Source organism: Dermacentor andersoni, chromosome 9 (assembly GCF_023375885.2).
Source record: "Dermacentor andersoni chromosome 9, qqDerAnde1_hic_scaffold, whole genome shotgun sequence".
Classification (NCBI taxonomy): Eukaryota; Metazoa; Arthropoda; class Arachnida; order Ixodida; family Ixodidae; genus Dermacentor; species Dermacentor andersoni.
In genome coordinates this window covers 88,031,430-88,049,146 of record NC_092822.1, presented here as the reverse complement: position 1 = coordinate 88,049,146, position 17,717 = coordinate 88,031,430, and the positions used below count along the sequence as shown (strand labels likewise).

Here is a 17,717-nt window from a genome sequence, read left to right as displayed (position 1 = left end):
TTCCTTTCTAGTTTTTGCCTTCATCTGACTGAACATTGATACGATGGTGCGCTCTCTAATTTTAGGTAAGGTGTACACGCGATCGCACTGTCAATATTATTACGATATCATCGAGCGATGCTCGAGGGACGAGCCGCCGTGAGAACGACGACGAAGTGGGTCTGTGCCTTTGGCGCGAGCGAGTGTTGGCCTGGCGGTCTGGCTCAAGTGTAAATAGCCTGTATTTATCCTCCTTCATCTGTGTATTTCCACACGTAACATTCTGGTGGAGTTCAGCGATCCCCGTCCTCACCACGCAACTTCGGAGTGGTCGGTACATCGAGCTTGTCACCATGCCTTCCGGTGACGAGACCACCTCTGCAACGACTTCGGCTTGTCCGACTGCTCCAATCATCGCGGTTGCCCAACGTCGCGACCCTGGTGTGTTCTCTGGCCGGAGGGAGAGGACGTTGACGAATCGATCAAGCTCTACGAACACGCCAGTGCTAATAACAGGTGGGACCCAACGACCATGCTCGTCAATGTCATCTTTTATCTCGGCGGCACCCCACACGTGTGGCACCAAACGCATGACGACGAGATAAACATTTGGGACAGCTTCAAATAAAAGCTCAGGGCACTGTTCTGCGACCCCATTGGGCACAAGGCTGCCGCGTGAAAGGCTCTTGCGTCTCGTGCTCAGACATCTACAGAGCCGTACGTTTCATACATCCTCGACGTCTTGGCTCTCTGAAGCAAAGCGGACGATACTATGTCTGAAGCAGATAAAGTGTCGCATGTGCTAAAAGGCATCGCCGACGATGCTTTCAATTTGCTTGTTTTCGGCCAAGTCTCGACTATCGACGCCACCATCAAAGAATGCCGTCACCTTGAACAAAATAAGAGCCGCCGTATTGCACATCACATCACGCGGCTACCGTACACTGCTGCTTCGTCGACATGTGAGGGCAGACCGCTTCACACCACCCCCTGTGACGGCGTAAACCGTATTGTTCGCCGTGAGCTCAGGGCCGCCTGTTTGCCAGCTTTCGCCGCGACGCCTCCCATCCACCAGCAACCACGATTGCGACGATTCAGGCTGTCGTCAGACAGGAATTTGAGAACATGTGTCTCAACTCCATGTGTTCATCGTCTCCACCCACGGTTCCCCAGTTCTCTAGCAGCCCTCCTCGTCCCCGGCAGTCCTGCAGTCCTTTTCTGCCACATCTCGCCGCAACCCGTCCGAATTGCGTACCCCTGATGACAGGCCGATCTGCTTCCACTGCTGTCGCATCGGCCACGTCACTCGTCATTGCCGCAACCGATGGCCACCACCTCCTCGGACACCACCGCTCATTCCCTCCCCTTTGGACCTTCTGTTCTCTATGCCACCCGCCATGAACCCATTGCCGCTGATGCTTCTGCCCCGAACCTTCGCTACAGCCGCTCGCCGTCACCTCGCCGCCATCAGTCTCGTTCGCCCCAACCCCGTCGCTTCTCTCCGTCGCCTATCGCCTTCCGGATCCAGCCGTAATACTAGGCGCTGCAGCTTCTGGAGGTGAAGCTGCGTTGTCCATTCTGCCCTCAAATCCTCTGCTAACGTTACACACGAACCAAAACCTTCTTGACGTTGACGTTGATGGCTATCCTGTCACGGCACACATCGATACAGGTGGTGCACAAAATTCTGTTATGAGTGCTGCCTTCCGACTACCACTGAACAAGCTCCTCATCCCAGCGTCGGCACGCGTCATCGGCGTTGCGCATGGCAGCACTGTGCCTATCATAGGCATGTGTATGGCACGTGTTACCATCGCCGGCCGCCACACTCCCGTCCTCTTCACCGTGATTGCTCATTGCCCCCACGACCTCATTCTCGGCCTCGGCTTTCTCTCCGCGCATTCTGCTCTTATTGACTGCTCTGCCAGTACCCTTCGCCTTCAGTTGCCGATTCTCGCAGTACATTCTGACGTACCCCAGTGCCGCCTACGCCCCACCGGCTTTATTCGCCTGCTGCCAAAATCAATCGCCTATGTTGAACTCTTGTCTTTCCCACCAGTTCCTGATGGCGAGTACCTCGTCGCTCCTCTGCCCGAAATTCCGCTGCAGTATGAAGTTACTGTGCCTCACAGTATACTTACTATTTCTGCCAAACGCACTTTCACGCCTATGTTTAAATTTGAATTGGCAAAGAAAATTCTACCGCAAGGTATTTGCCTTGCCAACGTTAATTGTCTCGGCGACCATCACGTGGTGACGTTATCGACTGATGCTTCTTGCGAGCTTAGCAGGCCCATCGTACCAGCCTCGGCTGCCGATACCAAGATACAGAAAATAGTTGTGACGGACCTCTCTTCTGTGCAGGCTGAAGACCTTTACCAAGTATTGTCGTCCTACAGAGATTTTTTCGACTTCAACGATCGCCCTTTAGGCAAGACGCTTGCGGTCAAGCATTGGATTCTTACTGGCGATGCTACTCCTATTCACCGACGACCGTATTGAGTTTCTGCGTCGGAACGCCGAGTAATTCAAAGTGAAGTGAACAAAATGTTACACAAAAACATCATTGAGCCTTCTTCGAGTCCCTGGGCGTCACCTGCAGTGTTGGTTAAGAAAAAAGATTGCACGTGGCGCTTCTGTGTAGACTACCGTCATCTGAACAACATTACTAAGGACGTCTACCCGCTCCCACGTATAGACGACGCCCTTGACTGCCTCCACGGTTCCAGCTATTTCTCTTCTATTGATCTTCGTTCTGGATACTGGCAGATTGCTGTTGACGATATGGACAGATAATAAACCGCCTTCATCACATCTGATGGCCTATACGAATTTAAAGTAATGCCGTTTGGATTATGCAACGCCCCTGCCACCTTCCAGCGTAATATGGACTCCTTGCTCTAAGGTTTCAAATGGTCCACATGTCTCTGCTTCCTCGACGACGTCATCATCTTCTCGCCCACGTTCGACACTCACCTTGAACGTCTCACAGCTATATTTGATGTATTTCGAAAGGCGAAGCTACAACTTAGCTAGTCCAAATGTCGTTTCGGCAGCCGCCAAATTACAGTTCTGGGCCACCTCGGTGACGCTTCCGGAGTACAGCCTGATCCCAACAAAACTCAGGCTGTCCGAGACTTTCCGGTTCCGAAGACAACCGCAGACGTTCGATGTTTTGTAGGGCTATGCTCGTACTTTCGTCGTTTTGTTCAAGATTTTGCAGCAATTGCTAGACCCCTCACTAATTTGTTGAAGAAAGGCGTGAAATTCTCGTGGGGTACTGCAGATGCCGCCGCCTTCTCTCGTCTGGTTACTCTTCTCTCCTCACCACCAATTCTAGCCCACTTCGGCCATGATGCCCCTACAGAATTGCGTACAGATGCCAGTGGTCATGGCGTAGGTGCCGTCTCAGACCAGCGTCCGCGTGGCCAGGATCGCGTGATTGCTTATGCGAGCCGCCTCCTCACACCATCGGAGCGCAACTAACCAATTACGGAACGAGAATGCCTTGCTGTAGTCTGGGCGACTGCGAAGCTCCGTCCTCACCTTTACGGTCGCCCTTTTTCCGTTGTCACTGACACTCATGCTCTCTGCGGGCTCTCATCGCTAAAGGATCCTACAGGCCGGCTTGGTCGATGGGCTTTGAGGCTACAACAATTTTCATATTCCGTGGTCTACAAGTCTGGCCACCTGCACCAAGACGCTGACAGTTTGTCGCGTTCCCCTGTTGACGACCGTTACTCCTCCAATATTACCAGTGCTGCTTCGTATTCTCTGTGTGGCAGGTGCTTCATTTCGCCAAGGAGCAACGTCGTGATGCCGGCATCACAGCACTCATCGACTGTTTTGAGCAATCACCGGCCGATGCTACTCTACGCCTCTTCGTCCTCCGCGACGGTACCTTGTACCGTCGTAACCTTCATCCGGATGGCTCTGAGTTCCTACTTGTAGTACCTAAAGACCTCCGCTCCACCGTTGTAGGCGAGCTCCACCACGCACCAACGACAGGACATCTCGGCGTATCTCGAACCTATGACCGTGTACGTCACCGTTTTTTCTGGCCGGGCCTTGCCCGTTCCATACGACGTTGCGTCGCCGCTTGTGAACTTTGCCGACGACGCAAGAAGCCTTCCCAGCTCCCCGCTGGTTACTTTACCTGCAGCCGCTCGACATCTCTGCTGAGCCCCTTCATGGTGTCGGCTTAGACCTTATTGGCCCATTTCCGGAATATACATCAGGAAACAAGTGGGTTGCAGTCGCGGTGGACTACGCGACCCGCTACGCCCTAACAATTGCTCTTCCTACCAGTTGCGCAATTGATATTCAGGACTTCCTCCTGCATGGTATCATTTTAATTCATGGCGCTCCGCGCCAATTGCTAACATACCGTTGACGTACGTTCTTAGCCAAAGTCATTGAAGACATCACGCGTGCCTGCTCAATACAGCATAAATATACCACATCCTACTACCCTCAAACGAACGGCCTCACTGAGCGATTGAACCGCACCCTTACAGATATGCTATCCAAATACGTTTCAGACTACCACCGTGGCTGGGACCAAGCTCTAACTTACGTTACCTTTGCGTACAACTCTTCCCGTCTCGAAACTGCTGGCTTTTCGCCTTTTTACTTCTTGTATGGCCGTCAACCGACGCTACCACTGGACACTGTGCTTTCCTCCACCACAACTTCAACTAGCGCTTATGCCCGTGATGCTATCGCCCATGCTGACCATGCTCGCCATCTTGCGCGCGCTCGTCTACAAGTGTCTCAAGGCAAACAAAAGCAACGCTAGGACCTCCGTCACCGTGATGTCCATTTTGCGCCCGGCACCCTCGTGTTGCTTTGGTCACCATCGCGTAAGGTTGGCCTTTGTGGAAAACTGCTTTCCTGCTACACAGGCCCATATCGCGTGCTTCTTCAAGTTACCGATGTCACCTACGAAATCCTTCTAGCCACGCCCACTACGTCCACCGCTGTGACAACCAGTGACATTATCCACGTCGCCCGACTCAAACCCTACCACTCTCCCCGCTCCTTGGATGTTTAACAGCACCGTGATTGCGCTTTTGCCGCCGCGGGGTAGTATTACGATATCGTCGAGCGATGCTAGAGGGACAAGCCGCCGCGAGAACGATGACGAAGTGGGTCTGTGCCCTTGGCGCGAGCGAGTGTCGGCCTGGCGGTCTGGCTCAAGTGCAAATAGCCTGTATATAGCCTCCTTCATCTGTGGATTTCCACACGTAACAATATATTTACAGTGTCAGCATTTTTCCCGCTAACTTGTAACCTAAGTGTCTGATAGTAATATTAAATGCTCTAATTTATAACTGATTACATTCTATATCATATAATTATATTACAGTTATAGTAATAATATAACTGATTAGATTCTTCACAGCGTTCCTCACCGTCACGATTACCTGCCTGCCAGTGTAGATGACCAGACGTGTTCATCCCCACCTCCTGAACCATGCGACTGTCAATTATACTGTCTCCTTGATCGGTTCCCTTTACTATGACACTGTTTGCTAGGGAGCCTAAATCGAAGCACATGACTACAATATAGACAGTGCTGTATCCAGGGTCGGCGCGCAGCGTAGAAGCTGGCTGATCCTGGAAATAATGAGTAGTACGCTGCACCAGTTTACTCGGCGATACACTGACAATGGAGATACACCAAACCCGCAACCTTAGGAAAGTCGGCATAGAAAGGTTTCCTTTATTAAAGGAATCGCGCTCATGATGACGTATATTTGTTCCAAGAGCATATATAGGGATAATCTTTTACATCGCTGCGTCATTCCATAGAAAACAAGGCTTGCAGCCATGACACCTGAAAAAATTGTAAAAGGTGGTGTGTTCATATGTGTGACCTTTCCGGCGAGAGAGCAGCAGCATATATCAGTATCAGCCAGTAAATCATAGTCATAGTCATGGTCATAGTCAGTCACACTCGGGGTTCGAAAAAAAAAATATCGCTCTCTATGGTGGCCAATGTGCCCGTGGCGCTACTCATATACTCACCTGCCTTAACCTTTGCTGGCTGTTGTCACCATTTTACAATGTCGATATCTATTATTGTCAAGTGACAGGTGCGCTGTGTTTTCATCGTTGCTTTCAGTCTTCCTCCATCCAACATGTCCAAGCCCGTCTTGGTTGAATTTGATGAAATTCAGCAGAAACCTGGAATGAGCCTACGAGCTGTCCTGGTCCTTGACCTTTCCAAGAGTATGAGGGTAAGAGCTTTTGCTTCCTGCGGTATTTCATAATAGTAACGTTACAGAATATTGCGCCAATGAAAAGAAACGAGTTCGAATTCTTTAAGAGATATTCTAGGTAGGTTTAACGATAACTGGGGTGCTATGCAGGATCCGCCGAGTTTGGCGAAACTCGGGATCTTCACGAGCTCTGGCGACACCCCAAGATGAAAGCCCGAATGGTACCGAGACACAGTTTATCTTTCGATAAGCCTCCAGTTTCATTGGTTTATCTAGATTCACTCTGGCTGGCTATCATTCCTTGGGCGTTGCCTTTTGGGCGGGCGACAAACTGGGGCTCACGTGATCATATCGTCGGTGCATGGTCGTGCCTTCTTTCACTTGTTTGTCGTTCCACCGAGTGCATTACATGCACAAGCAAGTTATAAAACAAATGCATTTAGTACAATATTATTAGTTACTTTAACGTGGTATAGAAGCATTTTAAAGCTTACAACATGTACACTGAATATGCATTAGACTAATTTGTAATTTAGTACGCTTCGCATTATACCACGAGGGAACGCTGTGGTGGCGTCATCACATCCATTCACCGGGCGAGCATGGCGGCTAAACATCGAAGAGGCCCAGTGTAAACAAACTCGTACAACGAGCTTGCAGTGCGCGACGTAGTGATCAGGCTCGACAATGACCACTATTTCTTGGATAGTTCTGTTCCTCCGTCAGCAATCTTTCCGGGCACACCGTAAGACTGCCAATAGCTTCGGTGATTTTACATATCGCAACGCGCACCTACTGTTCACGGCGCCGTGCTGAAGAAACAACTTGTCCGGTGCTGCTTCTGCGAGTTCATCCACTCTGCGTGACTGCGAGCGTCACGAACATTACATAGTGTGTAAAAAAGGAAGACAGCCTATATAGCTACGATATGATAAGGAGGTGGTACCGACGATGGATCTCGCTACCAACACAGTGAAGGAGACATCGACAAACTGCAGATAAGTATATTTCTACTGTTTCATATTTAGCATAATAAGAGTGCACGGATTAAGTCACTTTCGTAGTAACGAACTGAATGTCCAGCAGCTTAAAGAAGGCAGTGAGAACCAATGAGTGTTCGTGCTTTTACATGCAAGCGGGCCAGCGAAAATATGGAAAAGATGAAGGTAACCTTCACTAACTTCCCGAGATAACAGAAATTCATGAGTGACATCAAGCCCGCAAAATTTATGGAAGAGTATCTTTATCCAGGTGAAATATCAATAGCAGGTACTGATATAAAGCAGGAAACTTATACAAAAATTTCACGGGTTGAACAGCATATGGAAGGCATTACCGAATCGTGATCGCCACGTTACCGATATCCTTGAAAAAAGTTTAGAATCATTGCATTCTACCGGTTTTGCAATATGGGACATAAACCTGGAGGTTAACAAAGAAACTTGAGATGTCAAGGACTGTGCAGAAAGCGATGTAACAAAAATTGTTGGAGATAGCATTAAGGCAGGAAGACAGTGGCGTAGTAAACCGTGGCAACAGATATGCTAGTTGAGATTAAGAAAAAAAATGGAATCGGCAGGCAGGCCATGCACGTATTCGATCACTTGTTGCCAATTCATAACAGCTGATTACATAAGCGTGACAGAATAGACGTCAAGGAGAGAGAACTACAGCCGAGTATGGTAGAACATTGCGTAATGGGATAAAAATATGTTTGTAGGCATAGGATGCAATCAGCTCGTATAAGACGGGATTGTAGGGTGAAGCATTTGTTTTGCAGCGAACAAAAATAGGTTTGTGGTGCTGACAGTAGAGACTCGTGAAGGTGGGGGGTCACCTCAGCTGCTGGCACACTAATCAACATGACAATTGGCTCTGAAAAAGAAAACCCCAGTTATGAAAAATAAAGCAACATTGTCCCGACACATTGTTTTATTATGCATACTACACTAAAGGCTTCCACAGTTAATGGCACTTGGTACTAATAGTGCAACGAGCATTTTTCTTTGTAAATAATGGTTTGTATGCGGCTGATTCATTCCAATACACTTTTTTTGCAGCAAAACATTCTGCTGCTGGAGGCACACAACCGCCTGGTGGCAGTAGGCGAGCGCCAGGCACGTGCTCTTGAGTGTGTGGCAGAGGTCCAGAGGGCTGCTCTGCAAAAATAGTATCGGTGCCCTCACTGCTCTCCTGTCGAGCCCACAGAAGGCACCTTTAAAGGAGCTTTCAGTTTAATATTTTGTTTATTATTCAAGAAGATGAATAAAATTATTGCAGTAAACATTGTGCTGTGCATATTAGGAGACTTGTAACATGCACTTGGTGTCCCTTCAAAATAGGCAAAAACGTAAGACAACCTGTGCCACTCTTTGACCATGTAAATAAAAAATACACTAATGCAGCATACACGTCATTGTGCTGTTTGTTCTTTCTATGTGCAAGAATACAGTGCGTGTTGATTAGCCACAAGATGAACGGTGTGCATAATTCACAATGAAGACAGGAAACAGCAGGAGTTTAATCATGCTATCACCTATAGACTGTGCACATGACTGCAACACTCCCCGATTCAAATGTGCCGTTACATGCATGTTCGATACCACATATTCTTTAACATTGTCTTATAATTGCATGTACTAATTTTCACACATCTTAAGCCCTTGCATAGCACACTTCTCGTGTATCTATTTCATAGGCCAAATAATTGTACACTTTGTCCTTTCATGTAGTATGAAAAGCAGCATCCTTTAGAGTCGGATAAAACTTCAGAAGACAGGAGAGGCCCCGCCCAGATGACCAAAGCGCAGCAGTCGATTGCCTCCATGTCTAAAGAAATAGTCCCTTTCCAACGAGCAGGTATTAGTCTGTCTGGTGGCACGATGTCAGTCTAGAGTGCGTGCCCATTGGTGCAGGCTTGTGGGTGCAGGCTTGTGTTCACCTGCCTTAAAGTGCAGATTCCGCAGCCTCCTAAAGTTGTATCCGACTAGAGAAACATGTAATGCCTTGCACCAGTTGCATAGACTTCTGCAACTTGATAGCACACAATGATCAGGAGCAGAAATCTATAAAGGCATCCAAGCAAAGCTGGCTGGCCACACTTCCATTATGAGGGGCTGTAAAAAGGTCTCGCCAAATATTCCCATGACATCCTTGAAAAAGAGGTGGTGTTTGGCACTTCTTTAGAATCAAAAACAGATTACAGTGAATGTTCTGTAGCACGTCAAAACAAACTGAACTTGGTTATCTGCACAGCATGTAATGGAAGGTTGTGCTTCACATAGGAAACAAGCTGCTCTGTCCAGTACAATTTTGAGGCCAGTATGGCACCTATTGTGTCAACAACGTAAATATACAAATTACACTTTTCACAGGCCATTGATTTTACCATTATTTTTGTATGATGGTTCTTTCAATCAGTGCTTGTATTACATGAGCAGGTGGATGTGAAAGCAAAGCTTTGTTTGCAAACCTTCCGACTTCCATAATTGTGTGGCAATGCACTGGCATATTGTCGAATAGCTCACACTTCCTCGGTCCTGCACCAAAGAAGCCCAATGCTCTATTTGAACTTGGATCGCACAACAATTCAACGGCACACGAAGAAGAGTAACACATACAGCAGAGAATTCTGCTGTCTGTATTTCTCTTTGTGTCCCGTCGAATTGTTGTGCAATTCAATTTCAAGCTTCTATACCAATACACCCAGTCTTCAACCTCACCGATGCTCTAGTTATTAGGCCACAATGGCGCACATCTTTGAAATACCCCAACACAAATTAGCTCTCCAAAAAATCACAAGTGTTAAATTTTGCAGTACAGGTGTATGTATGCAAGTGCCATATTTTTTACCACTAAACTCACACGAATCAAAGGGGCAAGCATTAACCAGCCTTGCTGCTGCCGTTACCATTACCATCATGACACCAACGGAAAGACAGTGCCACGTTTCAGTAAAGGGAGTGCCGGAGGGAAAGGTGTGACAGAGAGGGCTTACAATAAAAATAACGGTTACGAGACATGTTCAATGCCAATATATGCTGCATGTCGCTCATCCTACTTTGGCATTGTGGCAAGTGTTCACTCATTTGAGCATATCACATTTTGTGTAATCATTGCTCTAAAGCTGTACAAACGGTCTATATGCTCTGCAATATTTATTTTTATCATGGTGGGTTAAAGACCCACTTTTCATTGGCATCTGCACCACATTTCTCCCGATATGTAATTTTGCCTTGGTGCTTCATGACATCTTCACGTACAGAGAGTTCTGCAGAGCATTGGAAGTGCATTGTTCTACTGCTTAAGAATTAGAGCCCCATTATGAGACGAAAACATATGATTTATCAATCCAGAATAACGCCGCCCCCCCCCGCCCCTCTAAAAAAAAAAGATGCATTGACCCTCTGGCACATGCATCGACAGTGAACAGAGCAAACACTCTGAAGTATTTTCTTCATGCAAGCCAACACACCAAGATTCTTAATGCATTTTCATTTCGCCACAAATGCATAGGCACAACTGGCTTGGCGCAACATCCACATCTCGCGCTGCAACAAATTGTGCAATGCCTCGCTGTTTCATAGTGCGGCCGATAGATTACGCATGACCAAAGTTCAGCATTGTGCATACTAAGTTACTTCACCAATGAAGAACCCCAAGTTCTTTATGAAATCAGCATTCATAGGTTACTTCACACAATTTGTGATATCCATTTATCTATTTATACTTAATTAACCTTTTTCCCAAAAAAGTGAGCCATTTGGAAGGCACCCTGACAGACAAGTAGAACAACAGGACAAAAGTCATCAACCAGCGAAAAAGTCAGTATCATAAGCAGCCGCATGTGAGATGTCGCTAACACAAAATTTCAGTCGGCTACACAGAAGTGAGAAATTTGGCAGTATGGCGCGTCTAAATATTGCTTCAATGTTAATCACAGTAACGCTGACATTGAAGGCGAATTCATTCCTACGTACGTTCCGTCGACACACCCGACTACGTTCGTAATGTTCCCACGAAGTAGGAAGCATTCTTTTATATATGCCCGCTCAGCCGCAGTATTCGGGAAAGCTAGCCACCGCTTACGCACTGCCGCATCGATAAGCGCGTCAGACACATCTCTGACACAGTGGCTAACAGTAGTTTGATGGCGTCCAATGTAACGCTCGGCGCCGACGCTTCCCTGAAAAGTCCCAGTCCCGTAGAAACAGAGGGCACAGAGGACTTGCTCTACGACGGTGAGCGAATGAAGCCCGCCACGCTGTCTCCGCAGACGAGCCTTCGCCTAGCACGTCACACAGCAAGCGCACTGATGTCTTCGACAGGCGAAAATGACGCTGAAACTTTCCGTCGGTCATGTAGGTGAACGGGTCCGGACGGTCATACTGACGCTTGCTGCCGCTGGATGCATTGACACAGGCTGCTGCTGCCGCCGCCATGTTCCCGAGTTGAACTCGGAGGGGGTTTCGCGATGTACGAGTTTAGCACGAGTTCGCCTGTCAATCAAAACCAGAGGTCACGCCCCACGCGAGGCATGTAACTCTTGTGCGCGCACCCACTACAGTTGGGCCACGCCCAACTTATCTTCCGGCAACAGCGACGCGGTGTCGAGCTGAGAGGCATCAACAATCTTGACCGCCGACATAAAGCACGCACAACGCACTGTCATCGGTGATGTACTGATCACCACTATCAAAAACAAAGCGTTGACGGTCGCTGGCTTATGCATACATCTTCTCGGGCTCAGATGGCCCCACAACACGGTTTCATTGCCTGCATTGTGGCGCGTAGCGCACAGTAAATTGTCGGCACGTCACTGTAGCTGCTTGCAAGGCGTCGATGCGCCGAGGGGGACGACGATGCTGAGGAGTGCGTATCGCAGCAGTCGTATGAGATGGCTGCTCTGTCATCGGTGATGAAACGGAGCCACAGCGTCGTAAACACGATCAGCGTCCGAGAATCGCTCGTCTTCTAGACCCAGTGCAATGGCATTTCTTCATCACAAGCACTGTGCACTCAACAGTTCCAACACCTCTCTCCGTTCGAAGTCTGATTTCATAACTGCACACAAGAGCCCTCACCTGCCAAATGCGATTGCTGCGGTGTCGTTACGATATCCATCTGCGATCGCTGCTGGCTCCAGCAGAGATAATCCACAAGCACCTTCGACTGCACAACACACTCATCTACTGCGTACATGCGCTCAGAGGCACCTTCACTGGGCAAGCGATGACAAGCGATGAATTGTGTCGCTGGGAAGCACGCACTTTTCGCAATGTATCGCAGAGGCTTCGCGCACAAAGATAAACTGATACATTTTCACTGAACTGCGTCACTACGGACTCTAAAATAACATACCGCCATTTTGCAACGACAGCCGTTGTGTCGTTTTTAGTTGCTAAAGCGGGGGCCTTAATAGCCTAGTGAAGCGCCTGCGATGAACAGCCGTACCGCGGCGCTGCGTTTCTATTCCCCTAATAGAGAAAGAGTGGCCATGACCCTCCATGGATCATGACTGACTTTATTGAGAATGGTACTGCAGCGCCCCTAGGCAACTTATCACTGTATGAACGCCCTCGTGTGTGCGACCCTTTTCAATGTATCTGCTTCTAAGCTTTCGCCTCAGTGTCGCCACTCGCGGCAAGAAGTGCAAAATTTAATAATTTGCTCGATCTCCGTTTGTCATCACAAATTTCTAGCACTGAAAACAAAAAAAACAGATACTTAAAGCAATAAAAATGTTCGTTATTTTATTTGTTGTACTTTAACGCATTCGTTTGAGTGAAAGTGTAGGTGCAAGAGTGCGCCGCATGTACCCTGTTCGCATTCGAAGGAGGAAAGAATGATAGAGCACGAAAGAGGAGGCACGCCCTAGACGCGCCCGGGAAAGGCGTGGCAAGCGGTTCACGGCAAGTGTGCAGACAGACAGCGGGACAGTCACGGTATTGCTAAGTTGCGATAATCCGCTGATAACAATACGCGGCGCTGGCGCGTTTCGTTGTGCAGCCTTCTGCGCTTGAAACGTGGAAGCAGCGTGCCGCGCAGGGTGCGCTCACGTTGTCATACGCGGCTTTTTGTCTACATATTTTTTTGCCTGTAGCTTTTGCGCGTTCTGCGCTATCTCCGTTCACTGACTGCCGTCGGGCAAACTCGGGTAAAACTCGGGTGAACGAGAAACTCGGCGCATCCTGCATAGCACCCCTGGTCAGTAATTTCACATCATGAAATGTTCTGCGGAAATATAAGCTCGAATAGACTTGTTTTTTACGCAATCTTGTTTTTTGAGTATACGTAAAGCAGAGTCCTTTGTACCATACCTGTACCTCATACAAGGGGCAGTAAACTACCGTGCTCGAGCCGCGATATGGTAACCTGGGGTGCTATGCAGGATGCGCCGAGATTCTCGTTCACCCGAGTTTTACCCGAGTTTGCTAGACGGCAGTCAGTGAACGGAGATAGCGCGGAACGCGCCGAAGGTGCAGGCAAAAAAATAAGTAGACAAAAAGCCGCGTATGACAACATGAGCGCACCCTGCGCGGCACGCTGCTTCCACGTTTCAAGCGCAGACGGCTGCACAACGAAACGCGCCGGCGCCGCGTATTGTTATCAACGGATTATCGCAACTTAGCGATACCGTGACTGTGCCGCTGTCGGTCTGCACACTTGCCGTGAGCCGCTTGCCACGCCTTTCCCGGGCGCGTCAAGGGCGTGCCTCGTCTTTCGGGCACTATCTTTCTTTCCTCTATCGAATGCGAACAGGGTACATGCGGCGCATTTTTGCACCTACACTTTGACTCATACGAATACGTTAAAATACAACAAATAAAATAACAAACATTTTTATTTCTTTAAGTATCTGTTTTTCGTTTTCAACGCTAGACATTTGTGATGACAAACGGAGATCGAGCAAATTATTAAATTTTGCACTTCTTGCCGCGAGTGGCGACAGTGAGGCGAAAGCTTAGAAGCGGTACATTGAAACGGGTCGCACGCACGAGGGCGTTCATACGGTGATAAGTCGCCTAGGGGCGCTGCAGTGCTATTCTCAATAAAGTCAGTCATGATCCATGGAGGGTCATGGCCACTCTTTCTCTATTAGGCGAATAGAAACGCAGCGCCGCGGTACGGCTGTTCATCGCAGGCGCTTCACTAGGCCATTAAGGCCCCCGCTGACCAACTAAAAACGACACGACGGCTGTCGTTGCAAAATGGCGGTATGTTATTTTAGAGTGCGTTGTGACGCAGTTCAGTGAAAATGTACCAGTTTATCTTTGTACGTGAAGCCTCTGCGATACATTGCGAAAAGTGCGTGCTTCCCCAGCGGCACAATTCATCGCTTGTCATCGCTTGCCCAGTGAAGGTGCCTCTGAGCGCATGTACGCAGTGTATGAGTGTGTTGTGCTGTCGAAGATGCTTGCGGATTACCTTTGCTGGAGCCAGCAGCGATCGCAGATGGATATCGTAACGACACCGCAGCACTCGCATTTTGGCAGGTGAGGGCTCTTGTGTGCAGTTATGAAGTCAGATTTCGAACAGAGAGAGGTGTTGGAACTGTTGAGTGCGCAGTGCTTGCGATGAAGAAATGCCATTGCACTGGATCTAGAAGAGCGAGCGATTCTCGGACGCTGATCGTGTTTACGACGCTGTGGCTCCGTTTCATCACCGATGACAGAGCAACCATCTCAAACGACTGCTGCGATACGCACTCCTCAGCATCGTTGTTCCCCTCGGCGCATCGACGCCTTGCAAGCAGCTACAGTGACGTGCCGATAATTATTTACTGTGAGCTACGCGCCACAATGCAGGCGATGAAACCGTGTTGTGCGGCCATCTCAGCCCGAGAAAATGTATGCATAAGCCAGCGACAGTCAACGCTTTGTTTTTGATAGTGGTGCTCTGTACATCACCGATGACAGTGCGTTGTGCGTGTATTATGTTGGCGGTTCAGTGTAATCTGATTGTTGATGCCTCTCAGCTCGACACCGCGTCGCTGTTGCCGGAAGTTGGGCGTGGCCCAACTGTAGTGGGTGCGCGCACAAGAGTTACATGCCTCGCGCGGGGCGTGACCTCTGGTTTTGATTGACAGGCGAACTCGTGCTAAACTCGTACATCGCGAAACCCCCTCCGAGTTCAACTCGGGAACATGGCGGCGGCGGCAGCAGCCTGTTTCATTGCATCCAGCGGCAGCAAGCGTCAGTATAACCGTCCGGATCCGTCCACCTACATGACCGACGGGGAGTTTCAGCGTCATTTTCGCCTGTCGAAGACATCAGTGCGCTGGCTGTGTGACGAGCTAGGCGAAGACTCTCGTCTGCGGAGACAGCGTGGCGGGCTTCATTCGCTCACCGTCGTAGAGCAAGTCATCTGTGCCCTCCGTTTCTACGGGACTGGGAGTTTTCAGGGAAGCGTCGGCGCCGAGCGTTACATTGGACGCCATCAAACTACTGTTAGCAACTGTGTCAGAGATGTGTCTGACGCGCTTATCGATGCGGCAGTGCGTAAGCGGTGGCTAGCTTTCCAGAATACTGCGGCTGAAGGGGCATATATTGAAGAATGCTTCCTACTTCGTGGGAACATTACGAACGTAGTGGGGTGTGTCGACGGAACGTACGTAGGAATTAAGGCGCCTTCAATGTCAGCGTTACTGTGATTTACATTGAAGCAATGTTTAGACACGCCATATTGCCAAATTTGTCACTTCTGTGTAGCCGACTTAAATATTGTGTTAGCGACATCTCACATGCGGCTGCTTATGATACTGACTTTTTTCGCTGGTTGAGGACTTTTTCCGATTGTTCTACTTGTCTGTCAGGGTGCCTTCCAAATGGCTCACTTTCTTGGGAAAGAGGTTAATTAAGTATAAATAGATAAATGGATATCACAAATTGTGTGAAGTAACCTATAAATCCTAATCTCATAAAGAACTTGGGGTTCTTCATTGGTGAAGTTACTTAGTATGCACAATGCTGAATTTTGGTCATGCGTAATCTATCGGCCGCACTATGAAACAGCGAGGCATTGCACAATTTGTTGCAGCGCGAGATGCGGATGTCGCGCCAAGCCGGTTGTGCCTATGCATTTGTGGCGAAATGAAAATGCATTGAGAATCTTAGTGTGTTGGCTTGCATGAAGAAAATACTTCAGATTGTTTGCTCTGTTCACTGTCGATGCATGTACCAGAGGTTCAGTGTATCTTCCTTTTTTGGGGGGGCGGCATTATTCTGGATGGTTAAATTGTATATTTTCGTCTCATAATGGGGCTCTAATTCTTAACCAGTAGAACAATGCACATCCAATGGTCTGCAGAACTCTTTGTACGTGAAGATGTCATGAACCACCAAGGCAAAACTACATATCGGGAGAAATGTGGTGCAGATGCTAATGAAAAGTGGGTCTTTAACCCACCATGATAAAAATAAAAATTACAGAGCAAATAGACCATTTGTACAGCTTTAGAGCAATGATTACACAAAACGTGATATGCTCAAACGAGTAAACGCTTGCCGCAATGCCAAAGTAGGCTGAGCGACATGCAGCATATATTGGCATTGAACATGTCTCGTAACCGTTATTTTTATTGTAAGCCCTCGCTGTCACACCTTTCCCTCCAGCACTCCCTTTACTGAAACGTGGCACTGTCTTTCCATTGTTGTCATGATGATAATGGTAACGGCAGCAGCAAGGCTGGTTAATGCTTCCCCCTTTGATTCCTGTCAGTTTAGTGGTAAAGAATATGGCACGTGCATACATACACCTGTGCTGCAAAATTTAACATTTGTGATTTTTTGGAGAGCTAATTTGTGTTGGGAAATTTCAAAGATGTGCACCATTGTGGCCTAATAACTAGAGCATTGGTGAGGTTGAAGACGGTGTATTGGTATAGAAGCTTGAAGTTTAATTGCACAATTCGACGGGCCACAAAGAAGAGAAATACACACAGCAGAATGCTTTGCTGTGTGTGTTACTCTTCTTTGCGTGCCGTTGAATTGTTGTGCGATCCAACTTCAAATAGAGCATTGGGCTTCTTTGGTGCAGGACCAAGGAAGTGTGAACTATTCGACAACATGCCAGTGCCTTGCCACACAATTATGGAAGTCGGAAGGCTTGCAAACAAAGCTTTGCTTTCAAATCCACCTGCTCATGTAATACAAGCACTGATTGAAAGAACCATCATACAAAAATAATGGTGAAATCAATGGCCTGTGAAAAGTGTAATTTGTATATAGACACTGTTGACGTAATACGTGCCATACCGGCCTCAAAATTGTACTGGACAGAGTAGTTTGTTTCCTATGTGAAGCACAACCTCCCATTACATGCTGTGCAGATAACCAAGCCCAGTTTGTTTTGACGTGCTACACAACATTCCGTGTAATCTGTTTTTGATTCTAAAGAAGTGCCAAACACCGCCTCTTTTTGAAGGATGTCATGGGGATATTTGGCGAGACCTTTTTCCAGCCCCTCATAATGAAAGTGTGGCCAGCCAGCTTTGCTTGGATGCCTTTATAGATT

The 17,717-nt window shown here is 48.2% G+C and overlaps 1 protein-coding gene across 1 annotated transcript in view; it reads left to right on the top strand.

The window, feature by feature from the left end:
* The window catches only part of LOC129383926 (calcium-activated chloride channel regulator 1-like), a 67,249-nt gene that overhangs the window by 10,558 nt on the left and 38,974 nt on the right, over nt 1-17,717 (top strand). Inside the window, exon 2 of the mRNA XM_055068954.2 lies at nt 6,107-6,221. Coding sequence (XP_054924929.2) covers nt 6,107-6,221 — 115 coding nt within the window. The remainder of the gene's footprint in view (nt 1-6,106; nt 6,222-17,717) is intronic.